The sequence below is a fragment of the Pogoniulus pusillus genome, chromosome 2, assembly GCF_015220805.1.
Source record: "Pogoniulus pusillus isolate bPogPus1 chromosome 2, bPogPus1.pri, whole genome shotgun sequence".
Taxonomy (NCBI): domain Eukaryota; kingdom Metazoa; phylum Chordata; class Aves; order Piciformes; family Lybiidae; genus Pogoniulus; species Pogoniulus pusillus.
In genome coordinates, this window is record NC_087265.1 from 36,384,318 (window position 1) to 36,399,663 (window position 15,346).

The following is a 15,346-nucleotide window of genomic DNA, read 5'->3' on the forward strand; positions in this document are numbered from 1 at the left end:
TCAAGGTGCTTTTCATAATATTTAAAACCCGTGGTTGCTTCCTCTTGCAAATGTTCAAACATCTTTAAAGTGTCTGTGGTGCCAAGCTGCTTCTCGCCCTGTTTTAAGAGAAAATAATCTTTCTTTAAGGAAAGGGAGCCACAAAAAGCGCAGCAAGCCTAAAGTTAACAGTGAGCAGACCGAAAGTAAATTAACACCAGCGAGATTTCGGCTGCCCCTCCAAAATATTGTGTCTCACAGCAAAGGGTCCAAGAAAAGATGAGAACAGATTGTTTCACCGCATCTTCGCAGTGTCTCCGCGGCACAGATGAAGCTCAGACTGGGTCCTGTTTCCCCTTGCCAAGCCTGCAGCAGGGACTCCCAGCCCTCGACAGTGGACAGTCGGAGGCACAGGCTCAGCAGTGCCATGAGCACATGTGGGTCTGGGGATGCGATCTGGGATGTTGTAGCTACCCAGTTTGGAGAAGCACCACTTGCAAAACTGGAGCATATTCCTGAAAAAGGAGCCTGGCAGTGAGAAGGTGGCAAGGGACAGGGAAGGAAAGCCTGGCCCCTCTCTACTGCCATAACGACAGGGGCGAGGGAGCAGGAGCATTAGCCATTGGCTCTGGTGTCACGGGTCCGCGTGGGTTACGCTGGCCAGCTTCAGTGATGGAAATAGGCAGCGAAGAGTGAATTGCTCTTTGTAACGTAATAGTGAAAACAGCTTGAGAACTATTCATAAGGAGAGCTCTGGAAACAGCCAACGCTCCGCACACAGAGCCAACAGTGTCATTAAGCGCTTTTTGGAGGGCAGTCCCAGCAGTTCATTATCCCCCATCGCTGCGCGGCGGGGAGCGGGGGAGAGGCGGTGCGGTGAGGGTGGAGGAGGAGAGAGAGAGAGAGAGGGGTGAGAGTTCTTTATAAACAATGCTTTTTATTTCTAAATCAACCTGCACTGTAAAGCAGAGCAAGAAAGAAGCTGCAAGGACAGCATCGTGTGTTTTCAGTGCCCTGTGAGGCTTGGGCGTGGGGCATTTGCAAGAACCAGGGAGGACATTGGTCACTTAGTGACACGGGGAGAAAAGGACCTTAGGGCAAGCCGAGCTGCAGGCTGCCTCGGCTGAGCTGAGGGCTCTCTGCAGAGCCAGGTTCTGCGGCATTACACCCAGCACAGAGATTTGCTGCTGTGGGTGTGAGATAAAGGTGGTGCTGCAGTGGTGGCAGAGGGAAGGTTCTGGATTAGACGTGCATGTGTGTCTGGCACAGCTAACATTAGCCTGTGCTGCAGTTTGTTACATGTGCTCTGTGGCTGCCACAACATAGTACGGCATGGAAAGGATTTCACCTTGCACTGAGCCAGCTGTGCAGGACTGCCAGCAGCATATCAAAACCCACATGGGGGAACTATGATGTTTCCGATGCTGCCTTGTGTCTGCCTGGAGCATGGACCCAGGTGGGAACACCTGTCTGACCCATATGCCACATGTGCAGTCCATTGCAAGGTGCTCACAAAGCCTTGCTGGCTGTGATGGCACCTGGCAGTGCCTGGGCTTTCACAGCACTGCAGGTGAGCCTTAGCAACTTGACACAGGGCACCTGGCAAGGCACCGGGTCTCTTCCAGCTCATCCCTTTTCTTGCACGACTTCTACTTTGCCTGCAGCTGGTGCTGCCACAACAAATCTGTGGCTGTGAAGGGAGAGCCCATGCAGGGCTCCGTCCCTTGCTGGCAGAGGCTTTGCTGCTTAGTGCCACAAAACACAATTCCAGCCCTTAATAACCAAAAAAAAGCAACATTTATTTGTTAATGAATTGTATTTATCTTTATGCTTTCCTTATGTTTTGGGGGTTTTTTTAGAGGTACAGATTCTGGGTGCGTTTTCTTTTCCTCTGGAAGTTCAAACAAAAGCTTACTTTTAAGACCCTAGCTAACGTTTCTGTGTTATATTAGGCAGGCACTCCAGACGACATCAGTTCCAGCCCCACCACCTCTTCATAGCTAACGGGGCACCGAGTGCCAGGAACCTCCTTCTCCATGTGAAGATGCTCAGGAGCAGGTTCTGTCTTTCTCATGTGGATGCAGGCAAGTGTCCCAGGCTGTGCCTCTGAAGCCTCTGCACACATGCAGGAACCTCTCTACATGGGGGACTGTGGGACAGGGGGACAGCTGGGAGGAGTGGGTCTCCCAGCTCTTGTCCTACAATAGAACAAACCCTGTACTTACCTCTGCTTAGGGAAAGGGTGCAGGCATAGGAAGTTTCATGTAATCATGAGAAAGATTTTTTTCACTGTGAGGGTGACAGAACACTGGAACAGGCTGTCCAGGGGGATTGTGGAGTCTCCCTCTCTGGAGATACTCAAAAGACGCCTGGACACGTTCTTGTGTGATCTGGTGCAGGTGATCCTGCTCTGGCAGGAGGGTTGGACTGGATGATCTTTCGAGGTCTCTTCCAGCCCCTGACATTCTGTGATTCTGTGGTGCTGAGCCTGTTGGAGGCACAGGGCTGGCAGCACCATCAGCATTTGCAGATCAAGCCAAAGCATATCCTGCCTAGGCTAGATGGGGGCATCAGGAGACTGTTTTATAATTAGCCTTCTCATTTGAAAAAGAAGTGTATTTTTTATGTCCAGGACAGCATTACAGTGCAGCTTGGGTTGCCTGACCAGAGATTTTTAGGACAGCCATCCCTATATTCTGAGGAGGCCCCTCTGCATTCTGCTTGCTAGGTTGGAGAAGCCCACCACGCTGCTGTTGCCATCCAAATTCATGAGGGTATCCCTCAGGCATCAAAAGGAATGTGGACAGGGCTTATTAAACCTTGTGCAAATATTTTCCTTGCCTGCCAAGTCTCCTGGGCAGCTGCGATGAGTCATTGTGGCTGCACCGTTACTCCATCCCTGCTCTTCATCAGCATTATCTCCCCTTCATCTCCATTATCTGGGGGAAACATCATCACTTATTCTTGAGTGAGGATAGTGAATCTCTTCAATTCCAGCAACATTGCTGTGTTCACAACCTAGTCGTTATCTGGAGGCTGATAACCTCAGGCAGAGGTGTTCATTTTTTAAGTTGTTGAGTAATGTCCTGTTTGTGACACTGTGGATATCCAGAAAGACAAGATAGGGGCAGCCTTTTCCATCCTCCCATCTGCCCAACCTCCGCTCTTCGATGCAGCCTCACTGTTCTCCTTAGCCCTCGAAATACTTTCTGGTTTGGAGCAACTCAGCTGCCTGTATTGTTACAGCCCCCTCCTCACGTGTCATGGTTTGGCACTGGTGCATGGATCCCTATTTTAATGGTTTTATCATCATGACATCCAAAGCTAACACCAGCTCATTCTCAAGCGTGACAGTGCTCTCTTCTAATGAGCTTTGGAGATCGTGTGGGCAGTGTGGACCCAGCTGCTTTGCTATGGTCAGAGGGGATAATTAATCTGGTCTGTGCCCAGAGCCACACACCTGCCTATGCCCCATTTGGGGCAATGATTGGCATGGCTGGACAGCAGTCTGGCAAACTGCCTTAGAAAGTCTGTTCTTACCTGTCTCTCCTGGTCCAAGTGGGACTCTGTGACTTGCTCTGTAATGATGTGGGGCCTAGCTAAGTGTGCTCATTACTGATACCTGCATCTCCAACTAGCCTTCATGAGGCTGATGGGGCTGAAGATGGGGATACCTATCCCAGGGAGATGGGCTAATGTGCTTTCCAGACCCCTACGCCAAGCTCTGAGACACACAACCCCACAGGCATCCTCACATAAAGAGTTAAGGTGCTGTTGCCTTTGCCTTTGGCTGTTTCAGCAAGTTTCCCTCCCTGTTTCCCCCAGCCCTTCAGCATGTGTTACAACTGAAATTGGAAAGAGATGCTTGGATGGCACTGAGGTGTTTGCATGTTTGAAGATCATAAAAGTGAAAGTTGCTGGGATGGGTTTTCCTTTCCAGGAGGAAAGCCAAAGCCAGGGCTGGGGTTTTCTCCTTTCCCCCAACCCAACCCCAAGTTTTTAGCTGCCTCAGCAAGAAATCTCAGCCTATATGTGAGGAAGAGCCATGGAAACTCTGCTTTGCTCCATGAAACAGAGCAGACACCTCTTTCACCCTCCTTGACACAGCTGTCCTGACATATGTTGCCAGGGAATTGCTACCTCCCCAGCACTGGGTTTTTTTTGCAGAGTGGTGATTGGGGCAGCCTGTGACAGGAGGTGGCATGGCTCCTCTGCTTGTCCCCATCATCATTCCTGTCTGAGCTGTGAGGAGGGATGGATGGCCCCAGTGTGGTGCTATGCTTGGCCTTGGCACAGGGCAGGAGGTGTTTGGACAGGGGCCTCAGTGCCCCAGAAGTCCCACTGGCAAAGGGCTGGGCTCCCTTGTGCGGTGCAGGAGAGGGATGCGGACAGGTGTGTGTAAACCTGCAGCTCCTGGTTGCCGTGGTTGAAGTGGCCTGTGTGACCCGTAGGAAGCACCAGGCCTGGTTTTCTGCATGTTTGCAGGTTGTTTCCCCATCCAGCAAAACAAGTAAGCTGATAAATAAGAATTGCCGGGCAAGGCACGGTGGCACGGTGCCAGTCCCAGCCCAGCCAATTCCTTTGCAGTGCTCATTAATTTGGGCTGGCCTTTGCTCACATTTCCACCATCAGCATCTTCAAAACAAGGCAGACATTTCACTTTGTTTTGGGCAATGTTAGGCTAATGTGGCTTTTTTCTGCATAGCTCTCTCTTTTATGGTAATCAGATGTACTGCCAACTTTTCTCTTGCTATGTACACCAGTGAAGGGAACCAGATGCTTCATGCTTTCTCCGAAGTGTAGCTGAATGCTGGGTTTTGTTTAGCGTTTCAGAGGGAGGGCTGGCGTACAGACAGCGTTCTGCAAACCCAGCCCTCCCTGCACCCTGATTCCCAACTTGTGGTGGGTCCTGGCTGTGACTCCTGGATGGATTTGCAGTCTCTCTTCAGCACAGTGTGGCAGCAGCCCCTGAGCCAGTCTCAGTTGGGCGTGGCTGCCATGAGAGGAGACCCCACTGGAGGGGTCCCCAGTGATGTGGGGTGAGAAGTGTAGATCTGGGCGCGTCTGTTCTGCTGACTTCTAAAGCCACAGAGCATCTGCAGCTCGCCCATGTTGCACAACCAGCCGTGACTCTCAGGGAACCTGTGGGGTTAGCCCAGAGTCATGCCTAAGGGCAGCTGATCAGGTTCAGGAGCAGTTTTGCTGCTCATGGGGAGCAGCATGTGTGGGTCTGCCTGGTCAGTGCTGATCTGCCCCAGTGCACCCCATGATGCTGGGGTTGTATGTGGTTCCTTGTGCCCACCCTTCCTCACTGGGTGGTTTAATGCTGATCCTCTGCATGGTATGGGCTGCTCCTCTATGTCTGTGAAAGGTCTAAGCTGTTGAAGCCCATCCAAAGAATTCTTGCTGTGCAAGAAAAACAAGCTGTCTTGGGCAAGACTGTCAGAAATACCTGTGCCACCAAGAAGCTACTTCTGGCCATTTTTAATAACTTCTCTCCTCTCCCTCCATCTTCTGCTGCTATTTTATAATCGTTTCTCTGCCTTCACCTCCATATCTTCTTTAGCTTTTCCTCTCATTTTCAGTCTTTATGTCCTGGAATATTTTCATCACCTTTTTCTTTTTCTTTTTGGGTCTGATTGGGCTTTATTCCTTCTCATCTGCCAGATTTATGTGAGTTGTCAAGTCCAGCAGCCATTTGTCTCTGCCCGACGACAGACTTGCCTTTCCTCCCCCGCAAATCAGATTCATGGCTCTTCTTTAAGGCCTTTTAATATTTTAATGCTCTGGCTATAAATTTCATTTTCTTTAAGCTTCAATCCTTCAGTGGGCCTTCCCATGGCTGGCTTGGTGGCTGTCCCCCCGCTGCTCCCCAGCGTGATTTGCAGCATGTCACGGGTGGTGCTTGGGGTGGCTTTGCTCTGTGCATGGGAGTGGAGGGCAGGGGAAGGGAGTGTAGCAGGAATTCGCTTTTCCTTAAGCTCAGGCTGTTCTTCAAAACTTGACAGGAATTGACATTTTTTTCTGCTTCCAAGCCATGATTTGTTGTGGGCTTGTTGTGCTTTTTATTAAAATGTTCTTGTGGAGTGCTTAAAAAGGTTGGCTTTACACAGCCTCAGCTTCCTTCTTTAATAAATGCAGCCTTGGCTTGCAGCTTTTCTCTCTGATGTGTCAGCTGGGGGACTCACTCTCCATCTCAAATACACCCAGACTGCTTAAATCATCCTTATTTCTCTTGGAGGGAGATATTTTGCTCTCTGAAACTTCTTACACCCTAAGTTAATAAAACTTTGCTGCTGAAAGGGGTGGCTATGACACTGTGCTAAGGATTTCATGGCCAAGCAGTGGATTATTGCTGCAGCGCAAAGGGCTCCCCAGCTCTGGTAAGAACATTGAATGTCATCTTAAAATATGAGGCTGAGATTAATTTGGCAGCAGCTGTCCCTGATGGCTGCTGGAAGAGCCTAACCTCTTTGATGGTGTAGTGGAGCAGGACACCTTGAGGAATCTCACCCCAAGGGGCAGCATGGCCCAGGGCTGCCTTTGCATTATCCAACACAGCCCACCGGTGAAGGTGTGAGATATGGGAAAAGCTGCCCTGTAACTCTGCTGAATGCCATTCTGATTGTGAGTGCACTTCAACAGCTGCAAAGAAAGCTGTGCTTGAAGCCAGGGCACAGTTACTCTCCATATAAACCCAGGAGACCGGGAGGGCAAAACCAGCACTGGAAATGTTGATGGCATTTGTAAAGCAGTCAGTCAACTCCGTTGTTAAGCACGAAACTAGCAGCTGATCTGAAGGGTGACAAAGCAGCCCTGCACCATGCCAGGAGGGATATGATAGGAAATTATCAGCAACATCTGGGAGAGCCATTTCCTCTAGGTTTGTAAACATTTAACCAGGAAACATTAGCAAACAGTCCTGAGCTGCCAGCCCACGCTGGCTCATCCCACAGGCCTCCACCCACCACAGCAGCAGCAGGAAGCAGGACTCTATTTCCTTCCCTTGATTTTCGGCCAAGGTGAGGGGAGAGCTGCTGAGTGTTTAATTCAGTGCTTTCCATTTCAGATATTAGTAGAGTTATGACACAGGAGCCTAGAGAGTAGCCATTCCCTCTCAACACATTAAGGATTAGTTATTTTCCTATTAAACACGGCAAGTTTGTTGCCCTAAGTGCATTGCTACATCTAGCAGGTATTAATAGGAAAGCCTAATCCTACCTGAGCAGTGCGAGTGACAACAGGGGCCTCCTGAATTCAAACAAGTTTTGCTATGTACAAGTACAGACCTAAATTCAGTGTCACCCTCCATAGCTACATCAACAGGACTCTGCTGAGTGCCCACTGGAACAGCCAAAGTAAGGCTGAAGGGACAGAGGTCAGACACTGGCTGCAGCAGTGTCCCCAGTGCTCAGCTAACCAGGAGTTCATACTTCTCAAGTCCAAGCAGGTTTGCTCCATCTGGGATGTAAAATGGGAAGCTGTGTATTATTTCAGTGTGCCTATGCTAAACGGAACAATCAAACATCCCTGAGGAGGGGCAGTGGGTATCTGCCCAGCAGAGAGAAGGTGCCTTTATGGGTGGTATCATGGTCTGAGTGTAGAGCCTGGCAGATGCAAAGGCAACATGCCACAATGGACAGGCTCCCCGGGTTCCCTGCAGTAAGGACATGGGAGCATCAGCCTCTGTCCTACCTGTCAAAGTCACGGTCCATGGCAAAGCCAGCACCAGTTTTTGCTCAGTCCCTTTGGATGGCTTGTGGTAGTGCCAGGTTCTGGGAGACAGATCTTCAGAGTCAGACAGAGGAGAGAGAGGCAACGGGAGGCTCCACTTGCACCTGCCTGCAATTAATTAATTACGAATCCACTCATTAGCTCAGCCCCATGGCTCCCTCTCACTGCCAAGCCCCCAGCTGTCCAGAGAGTTATTATTTGAAAAGATTTCCCATTAAACTCAACAGCAAAGGAATATTTCAAAGAAAGGGCAAGAGAAACAGTGAGGGTGCATGCACAATTGCAATCAGCTCTCCAGGACGTGCTAGAGCTGCTGGATCCCCACTCTTGGAGCAGCCTGAAAATGCTGAAATCAATTTCATTAGTCTGCTCAGCCTCTGATTACTTTTGTGCCACATGAAACACCTCCATGCCCCCAGCCTCCACTGGTGTCAGGTACCCATGTGTGCATGGCAAATGCACACAGACACCTCTGGGTCCTACTGCAGCCTGCCAGCTGTAGAGCAGCACAGTCAAATGCAGTCTGAGCTTACTGAAAAACACCCCATAATATTTCAAGGTCTTGAAGTGGGTATCTGGCTCCCCTTTGTGCCCAGGCAGCAGCTGCAGCCCAGCTTGCAGGCTTTTAATACAGCCAGGGCACACGTCTGCTTCACCGCCCATGCTTCTATTACCAGCTTTCTGCTCCTTGCTTTAGCGGAGGTGCATCTCTAACTGCCGTGATTTACAGGTGATGTTACAGCAGGACAGGTCTGACACTGATTGAGTCGCTTATCTGCAGTCTCTGTCCTGCTCCTTGACAGCCTCTCCTCCAAGTATCAATCTCCACATCAGTTCTTTATTCTTGGGCAAGGGAAGTGCTGTCAAAGTTGCAGCTACACTGTCATCTTCATCTAAGCTGCCAGCTGCCCTTCATTGCTTAAAGACCCTCTTTAACACACGTAGGCTTTGGGGAGGCTGCTGCATTGGAGGTAAGGAGACAGTAAGGAAATTTCATTTGTTCTTGAGGTGCCTGGCACTTGAAGGATTTGCTCATTTGTCAGGGTGCCCATAAATAGAGTTTTCATGCTGTAGGTTCAGCCCCACTGCTTTTCCAGTTGGGTCCTGGCCACCAAATGTGGAGGAAGTGGCACATTCTAAGTTCCTCCCCGGCCCTGCATGCAGCCAATGTCCTTCTCTTCATCCCCATGCCTGTCCCCAAAGCACACTCCCCTGGCTGGCCATTACCACACTCTGTGGTTGCACTGCAAAGCCTCGACTACACCCTTCTGCTCAGCACCAAGCCATTTTAGTCCTAAATGACTTTTTTCTTAGCTTAAAACTGTACTCCTCTCCGAGATCAATGGCAGCACCGGGCAGCAGTGCAGACCCCCTTTTGGATTTGCACTCATGTGCTGCTCCTGGGCCAGAGCAGCTTCCAGCTGCCCCTGGCTCTGGGAGGTGAGGCCATGTCTGAGTGGGGCAGGGACGCACATGTGCACGGGGTCTGCGTTAAAGCCCCACATCACCTTAGGGTGACCCAGCAGGACAGGCAGTGTGCAGCAAAGGAGGACGGGAGGCATGTCTTCAGCCATGCCTTAGTTTCCCTGGGGTTTCTGGCTGCCCACAGAACTCTCAGTCCAGCTTCCTTGTTGCTGCTCTTTCATGAACATAAAAGCCACCGAAACAAAATCTCTACCATAATGTTTATTAAATAGTACTTTTAAAAGTTTTTTTATACAAATCATATAAACACAGCTTGATTTTTTTTTTTTTCAACACCGAAGAATCACAGTAAAAGCTCTTTTAAGTCCATAATTCCTGGCTCAGCCAGTGAATGGTCAAATACCTTGAACTGCAAACCTTGGAGAAGTTCCATTTCTGCATATAATTTCCTAATGGTTTAATTCCCATGCTCATCCCCAGCACCTTCCCGCAAAACGAACTCAGCCAGCAGTACAGCCCACCCGTTAGCAACACCTCCTTGCCATGGCAAGGCTGTGGAGGCAACAGCCCGTTTCAGCAAAGGCATTGACACCAATTTCTTTTTGAGTCTGAATTTCACAGAGGGAACTGCAATGAGAAAACCTGATCTATTTGCAGAGGGGGATGCAATGAATCGAATGCACTGACAACTTTTGTTGATGTTGTTGTTGTTGTTTTTTCCCTGTTGAAGATACAATCAAACACAGTATTCTGTAGAACAGTAAAGCACCCAGCAGAGGTAAGTGAGGTATCAGCTTTGCAGCATTATTGGCCTGCTCCTGCCCAGCTTTGCAGCATTATTTGCCTGCTCCTGCCCGGCAAGCGCACACGCCTGGGCCCTGACCCACCTGGAAGGGGCAAGCAGGAGACGCAGGGCAGCCGCTTCACTGGGCCCATGCCACGTTAGTGCCAAGATCAGCAGTACTCTCCTGCCCCAGATCAAGAGATATATTAACACAAGTCAGTCCCACGGAATAAGTCACAGACACGATACACACAGAGAATTCACGAGCGTGTGCAAACACACTAATTCTGAATATATGTATAGACGAACTCTGCTCTCTGTACGCCTACTAGACACCAGAACGTCACCTTTTTAATTACAGAGTCTCACCTATTATTTACCTAAGTCGACTTTTCTACTGTATGGTCCTTTTCCATTCATCCTTCCCCTCTCCTGTGATTTGAAGGGGATAAAAATCATCGAGCAGCAGCAGCAGCAGCAGCAGCAATCCAGCTTTGAAACGGTCTGGCACATATCCTCTTACTGCCTCTGTTTCTTTTGTACAGTAAAATAACACCCCTGTGGAATCTGTCCATGAAGAACGCCAAAAGAAATAAGGTGATTTGAAAAGAGAATCTGAGATCTGTTTACTGCTGTTTCTGTCGGGCACACAGTGTGAATTACAGGAACGAAGGCCTTTGCGTGCGTGTCTCTGTGTGTGCGTGTACGAACCGTGGGTGTTTTGATGGCATAGCTGCTGGTACCTGCTGCCCCAGTAACAGAAGCCTCTTTCTTACAGCCAGCTCTTCTTTTTTTTTTCCTCCTAAAAACCTACTGTCTGATGGAGCTCCTCATGCAACACCAGCCAAACACTCCTATTCCCACTGCACTGAGGAGCAGCGGTAGCACTGTCCACGCTCATCTTCTCTCCAGATGTTGCTTGTCTCCCCAAACACCTGGCCTCCTGCAGGATATGTTTGCAGGGATTGTGCAAACTGAGCTTTACAGCACATCACACCTTTGGCGCTCTGTGGTTAGTGAGGGGGGGAAAAAAAATCCATCCCCAACCCAAACAAAACGTAAAATCAGGACATGTCAGGTATTTCCAAATTGCCCCTGGAAAAGCAAACCCAAGGTGCTGGAAAGGTTTCTCACTTGTGTAAGCACAGGCTGATAGAGGCGATACGGCTGGACTGAACTGGAAATGAAAGCATTGGTTCAGGGCCCAGCATTTGAACTTTTTCACCATTAAACTGTTTTCATAACACTCCTCTCCCACAGCCCACAGTAAGTGGAGAGGTATCAGCTTCCAGCTGATGTAGCCAGACCACTTGAAAGCAAAAGAACCAGACTTTTTCAGCCAGGTACTACCCAGTAGAGAGCGGTGAAGAAGAGTGTTTTGCTGGGGAATTGCTGGGGAAAGGATGAAGGCCTCACTTGTCTGATACAGCACTGATCATCAGATGGAGGAAAAATACTTCTTCTAAGGCACTTGTTCAAAGTAAAACAAAACACAGCTCATAAATAAAACTTCAGGTTTTTGCTACTGACTGGGAGCAGCACAGCTTTGCTCCTGAGGGGATGTGGCAGCTGCTGTTTGGTCCCGCAGTGCTGACCCCACCAGCGTGCACCCCCCCAGCTCCAGGGCGAAGGGGAGCGTGGCAAAGGTGGGGGAGTGTGTCAGGTGCTGTGGCCAGGCTCCCAGCATGGCTCCAGTCTGTTTCCCTGCTTATCTTCCCTCCCTGGCACTTCACAGAGGCCTCAACACTAAGCCTCATGTTAAACCCCGAGTGAAGCCCCCTTCCCAAAGCCATTGCCTGAGTGTGGGCAGCCTGACAGGCTCTGTCTTTCGTTTGCTGCAATTTTCTCATTATAGCAAAAAGAAAAGGGCAGGATCAAGAGGGGTGGGAGATTCAAAAGCCTTCCTGATGAAGGCCTCAGCTGTTGCAATCCAAGATCTGGATTTAATAAATGGCTCTTATTCACAAATCACTTTAAGGCTCTTCAGCTTCTCTCAAAGAGGTGCTTCAACACACAGGGTTTCCTTTCTATTTAGTTCTTAATGACTTCAGAAAGCACTGTTACCATCGACACTAAAGCCAGTATCCCACCTTTCCACCCTACCAAGAGATGGAAGGGTGAAGGTAACAACACGCTTCCATTTTCAGAACTGGAAACTGCAGCTTGCTGGATTTAGCATGATGTGCACAAATCCCTACAGCCAAAATGATATCTGGATGGGGTATAGAGTGGTCAGGGTCTGTGTGTGTGTGTTTATGTTATTCCTAAAGACAGGGAGGCAGAAGAAATCCCTCAGCCTTCTCAGCGACTCACCAGAGAGAGGAGGTGGGAAATAACAATCCACATGTAGTTTCTCACATCCAAAAGGTAAACCAGTCTCCCTCACCACGTCCTGGCCATTCGCATCAGCAACAAATGAAGGTGAACCAACAAACAAGGGGCTCAGTCCCCCCTCGCCCGGCACAGTCCGGTTTGTGGGGAAGCGCACTTGGTCCTGGCGAAGCGCAACCTGCCAGCGGGACCTGGTGGCAGGAGCAGCACCTCCCCCTCACTCCTCCTGCACCCCTTGTTCCCCATTATGGCATTCAGTTCTCATAGAAAACAGCAAAAAAAGTACCCCCTTGCCAGCCCACCTCACTGGGTACAACACCAAGTGTGATCCCCAGGGTACCCATCAGGCCTCTGAACAGCACTTCTGGTGGTTCATCTTGACCTTGTGCTTGATGCCATCATACAGCTCGAAGTTGTAGTTCTCCAGCGTGGTGGAGCTCCGTGAGGACAGCCCAGCATATGAGCACGTGCAGTAGAGGAGCAGGCCAGCACAGATGGCTCCGAGGAGAACACCAAGGGAGCTCATTGCTATGATGGTCACCAGGATGGGATCCAGGGTGTACAGCCAGCTTTTTTCTTTGTCCAGCCTCGGAGTTCCTGGAGAGTTAGTAGAGAACAGTGTGTCGTTCCTATCCGATCCAAAGTAATCTGCAGTGGAATGTGCATTTATTATCCAGGGGTCACTTTTTTCTCTCCACCTTTATGCATTTCTCACTTGGACTTGTGGTGGTCTTACAAGAGCACAAGTCCTACCATGAGTATCTCTCAGCAGGATTTGCTAACCCAGGTGAAGTACTGATCTACCAAGAAAGTTAGGCAGCCTAATTCACTTTTACATCTTGGGCTGTGTAACTATCATGCTAGCATTTTATGCCCACTGAAACTCTGGCCCTTCAAGCATTACTGTGTTCAAAACTGTGGAAATAATCTGTCACAGCTCCCAGACTTATTTTTTTCCTTTTACAAGTGAAAATGCCACACAAGCAGCAATTAATGCCTGAAAGATCAGTCCTCTTTGTCCTAACACAAATACAATATATTGACTTTGCAGGGTACTGACTGTTGAAAAAGGAAAACAAAGAAAGTAGCTAATGTTTTTGTCCAGTCAGAAAGCCACCACTTCAGTGTGCATGTTCTAGCTCCTAGCCTTCACTAAAGCTGAGGTTTGTAATTCATAGAATCATATCATTGTTTTGGTTGGAAAAGACCTCTAAGATCATTGAGTCCAACCATCAACCTAACACCACCATGGCCACTAAACCAAGTCCCAAAGTGACATGTCCATGCACTCCTTGAATACCATCAGGGATGGTGACTCTACCACCTCCCTGGGCAAGCTATTCCAATGCCTGACCACACTTTCCATAAAGAAATATTTCCTAATATCCAATCTAAACCTCCCCTGGCACAATTTCAGGCCCATATCCTCCCATTCTGTCACCTGACACCAGAGAGAAGAGACTGGCCCCTGCCAGATAAATTGCCCATGTGGCATTTGGGCACCAACCTGTATCACCGTTGTCTTCAAAGTCCTGCTCAGAGACGGGAAAGTCATCCTCCATTCTTGGGAAGTTCACTAGAACAACAAAATGGGAATCATCATTTGTTTACAGAGGCCTTCTGGGGCCATTATTGCCACTGCTCGCTGAATTGCAAGACAGGCCAGAAGGTGACAGCAGTTAAACTACTGCAAGGCTTTTCTTCATGGAAGGAGGAAGAACTCTTCCTCTTCTTCCTTTGAGCAAAGTCAATGAAGAATCTTGAACAAGATCCTCCCACTACATCAGGTTTCACGGCTGCCAAATGGCCAGCTTTTAAGCCAGGAGAGTGAGCAAAAAGCAGAGAAACCAGATAACCTGAATAGCTCTTGAATGTTGTCATCGGTGCCTGCATAATGGCCATAATTCACTATTAACATGCTCATGGGTATTATCCTTACAACTTTGAATAGGATCTTAGTGGCTATCATTACTCGCCACTAATGCCGGATCCATTTAGCACACTCTGCTCTTCAAGTTTTCTCATACATTTTACTGGATGCAGAGCTTCCATGACCCAGTTTCTCTTTGGGTTTCAGACACATTCCTAGTAATTTGAGGAAGTCATGCATCATCATTATTCGTTGTAATGCAAAAGCTGGTCGAAATGGGGAGAGTGGCAAATGGGTGTCCATGTCTAGGCATTTATGTTAAGATTCCTCTGATCCAAATTCCTTTTAGTGGTGACATTTCTTTGTATTGTTTGGCACGGGTCAAGCACTAGTAACCAAATGCACACGCTGTAATCTGAGCAGAAGTTATTTTCCTGTGCAGTCTTCCTAGCATTATCTCTAGGTCTAGTTACCAAGGCTCTTTTTCAGTATTCCAAAAGAAAAATGCCCTTTCATTTCAATCTGCTTAGACTTTTTTCAAAACTGACTGCAACTTGGAGTGCTGAGCCGAGAAGGAATCTCAAAATGATCAGAAATGCAGAAAATCAGGGAGTGCTTTGAAAGCGGTGGGAGTCAGGCTTTGGAAAGAGCTGCGGTTGAAAATCAAGGCTACTTTGCATCTCGTGCCTTAAAGCAGCAAGAAGAGTTTAAAGAGGCTACTTATAAACAACCAGAACCAAAGAATGTAACTTGTGCCCAAAAAGCCACGTGAAGAGAAAGTACTGAAAAACCTTATGAAGGAATATTTGTGCACGTTTGCAGAGAGATTTAGGACTTGAAAAGACCTCTTGAGTTGTTAAATCTCATTTTTTCCTCTTTCTTTTCCCTTCCCTCTTTCTTTTCCCTTTCCTCTTTCCTTTTCCTTTTCCTTTTCCTTTTCCTTTTCCTTTTCCTTTTCCTTTTCCTTTTCCTTTTCCTTTTCCTTTTCCTTTTCCTTTTCCTTTTCCTTTTCCTTTTCCTTTTCCTTTTCCTTTTCCTTTTCCTTTTCCTTTTCCTTTTCCTTTTCCTTTTCCCTTTCCTTTCCTTTCCTTTCCTTTCCTTTCCTTTCCTTTCCTTTCCTTTCCTTTCCTTTCCTTTCCTTTCCTTTCCTTTCCTTTCCTTTCCTTTCCTTTCCTTTCCTTTCCTTTCCTTTCCTTTCCTTTTTTTCTTTTTTCTTTTCCTCT

The 15,346-nt window shown here is 48.4% G+C and overlaps 1 protein-coding gene across 4 annotated transcripts in view; it reads right to left on the reverse strand.

Moving 5' to 3' along the window:
• Window positions 1-9,384: 9,384 nt before the first annotated feature.
• The window catches only part of NRP2 (neuropilin 2), a 94,340-nt gene continuing 88,378 nt past the window's right edge, over window positions 9,385-15,346 (reverse strand). For 2 of the 4 annotated variants that reach the window (XM_064161283.1, XM_064161275.1), the window contains exons 16-17: window positions 13,761-13,829; window positions 9,385-12,850 (exon numbers count right to left, since the gene is read on the reverse strand). In XM_064161283.1, the coding sequence (XP_064017353.1) occupies window positions 12,597-12,850; window positions 13,761-13,829 (323 nt within the window). In that variant the 3' untranslated portion in view covers window positions 9,385-12,596. Of the gene's footprint in view, window positions 12,902-13,760; window positions 13,830-15,346 lie in introns of all 4 variants that reach the window. The other 2 variants (XM_064161266.1, XM_064161257.1) reach the window with 1 other exon arrangement.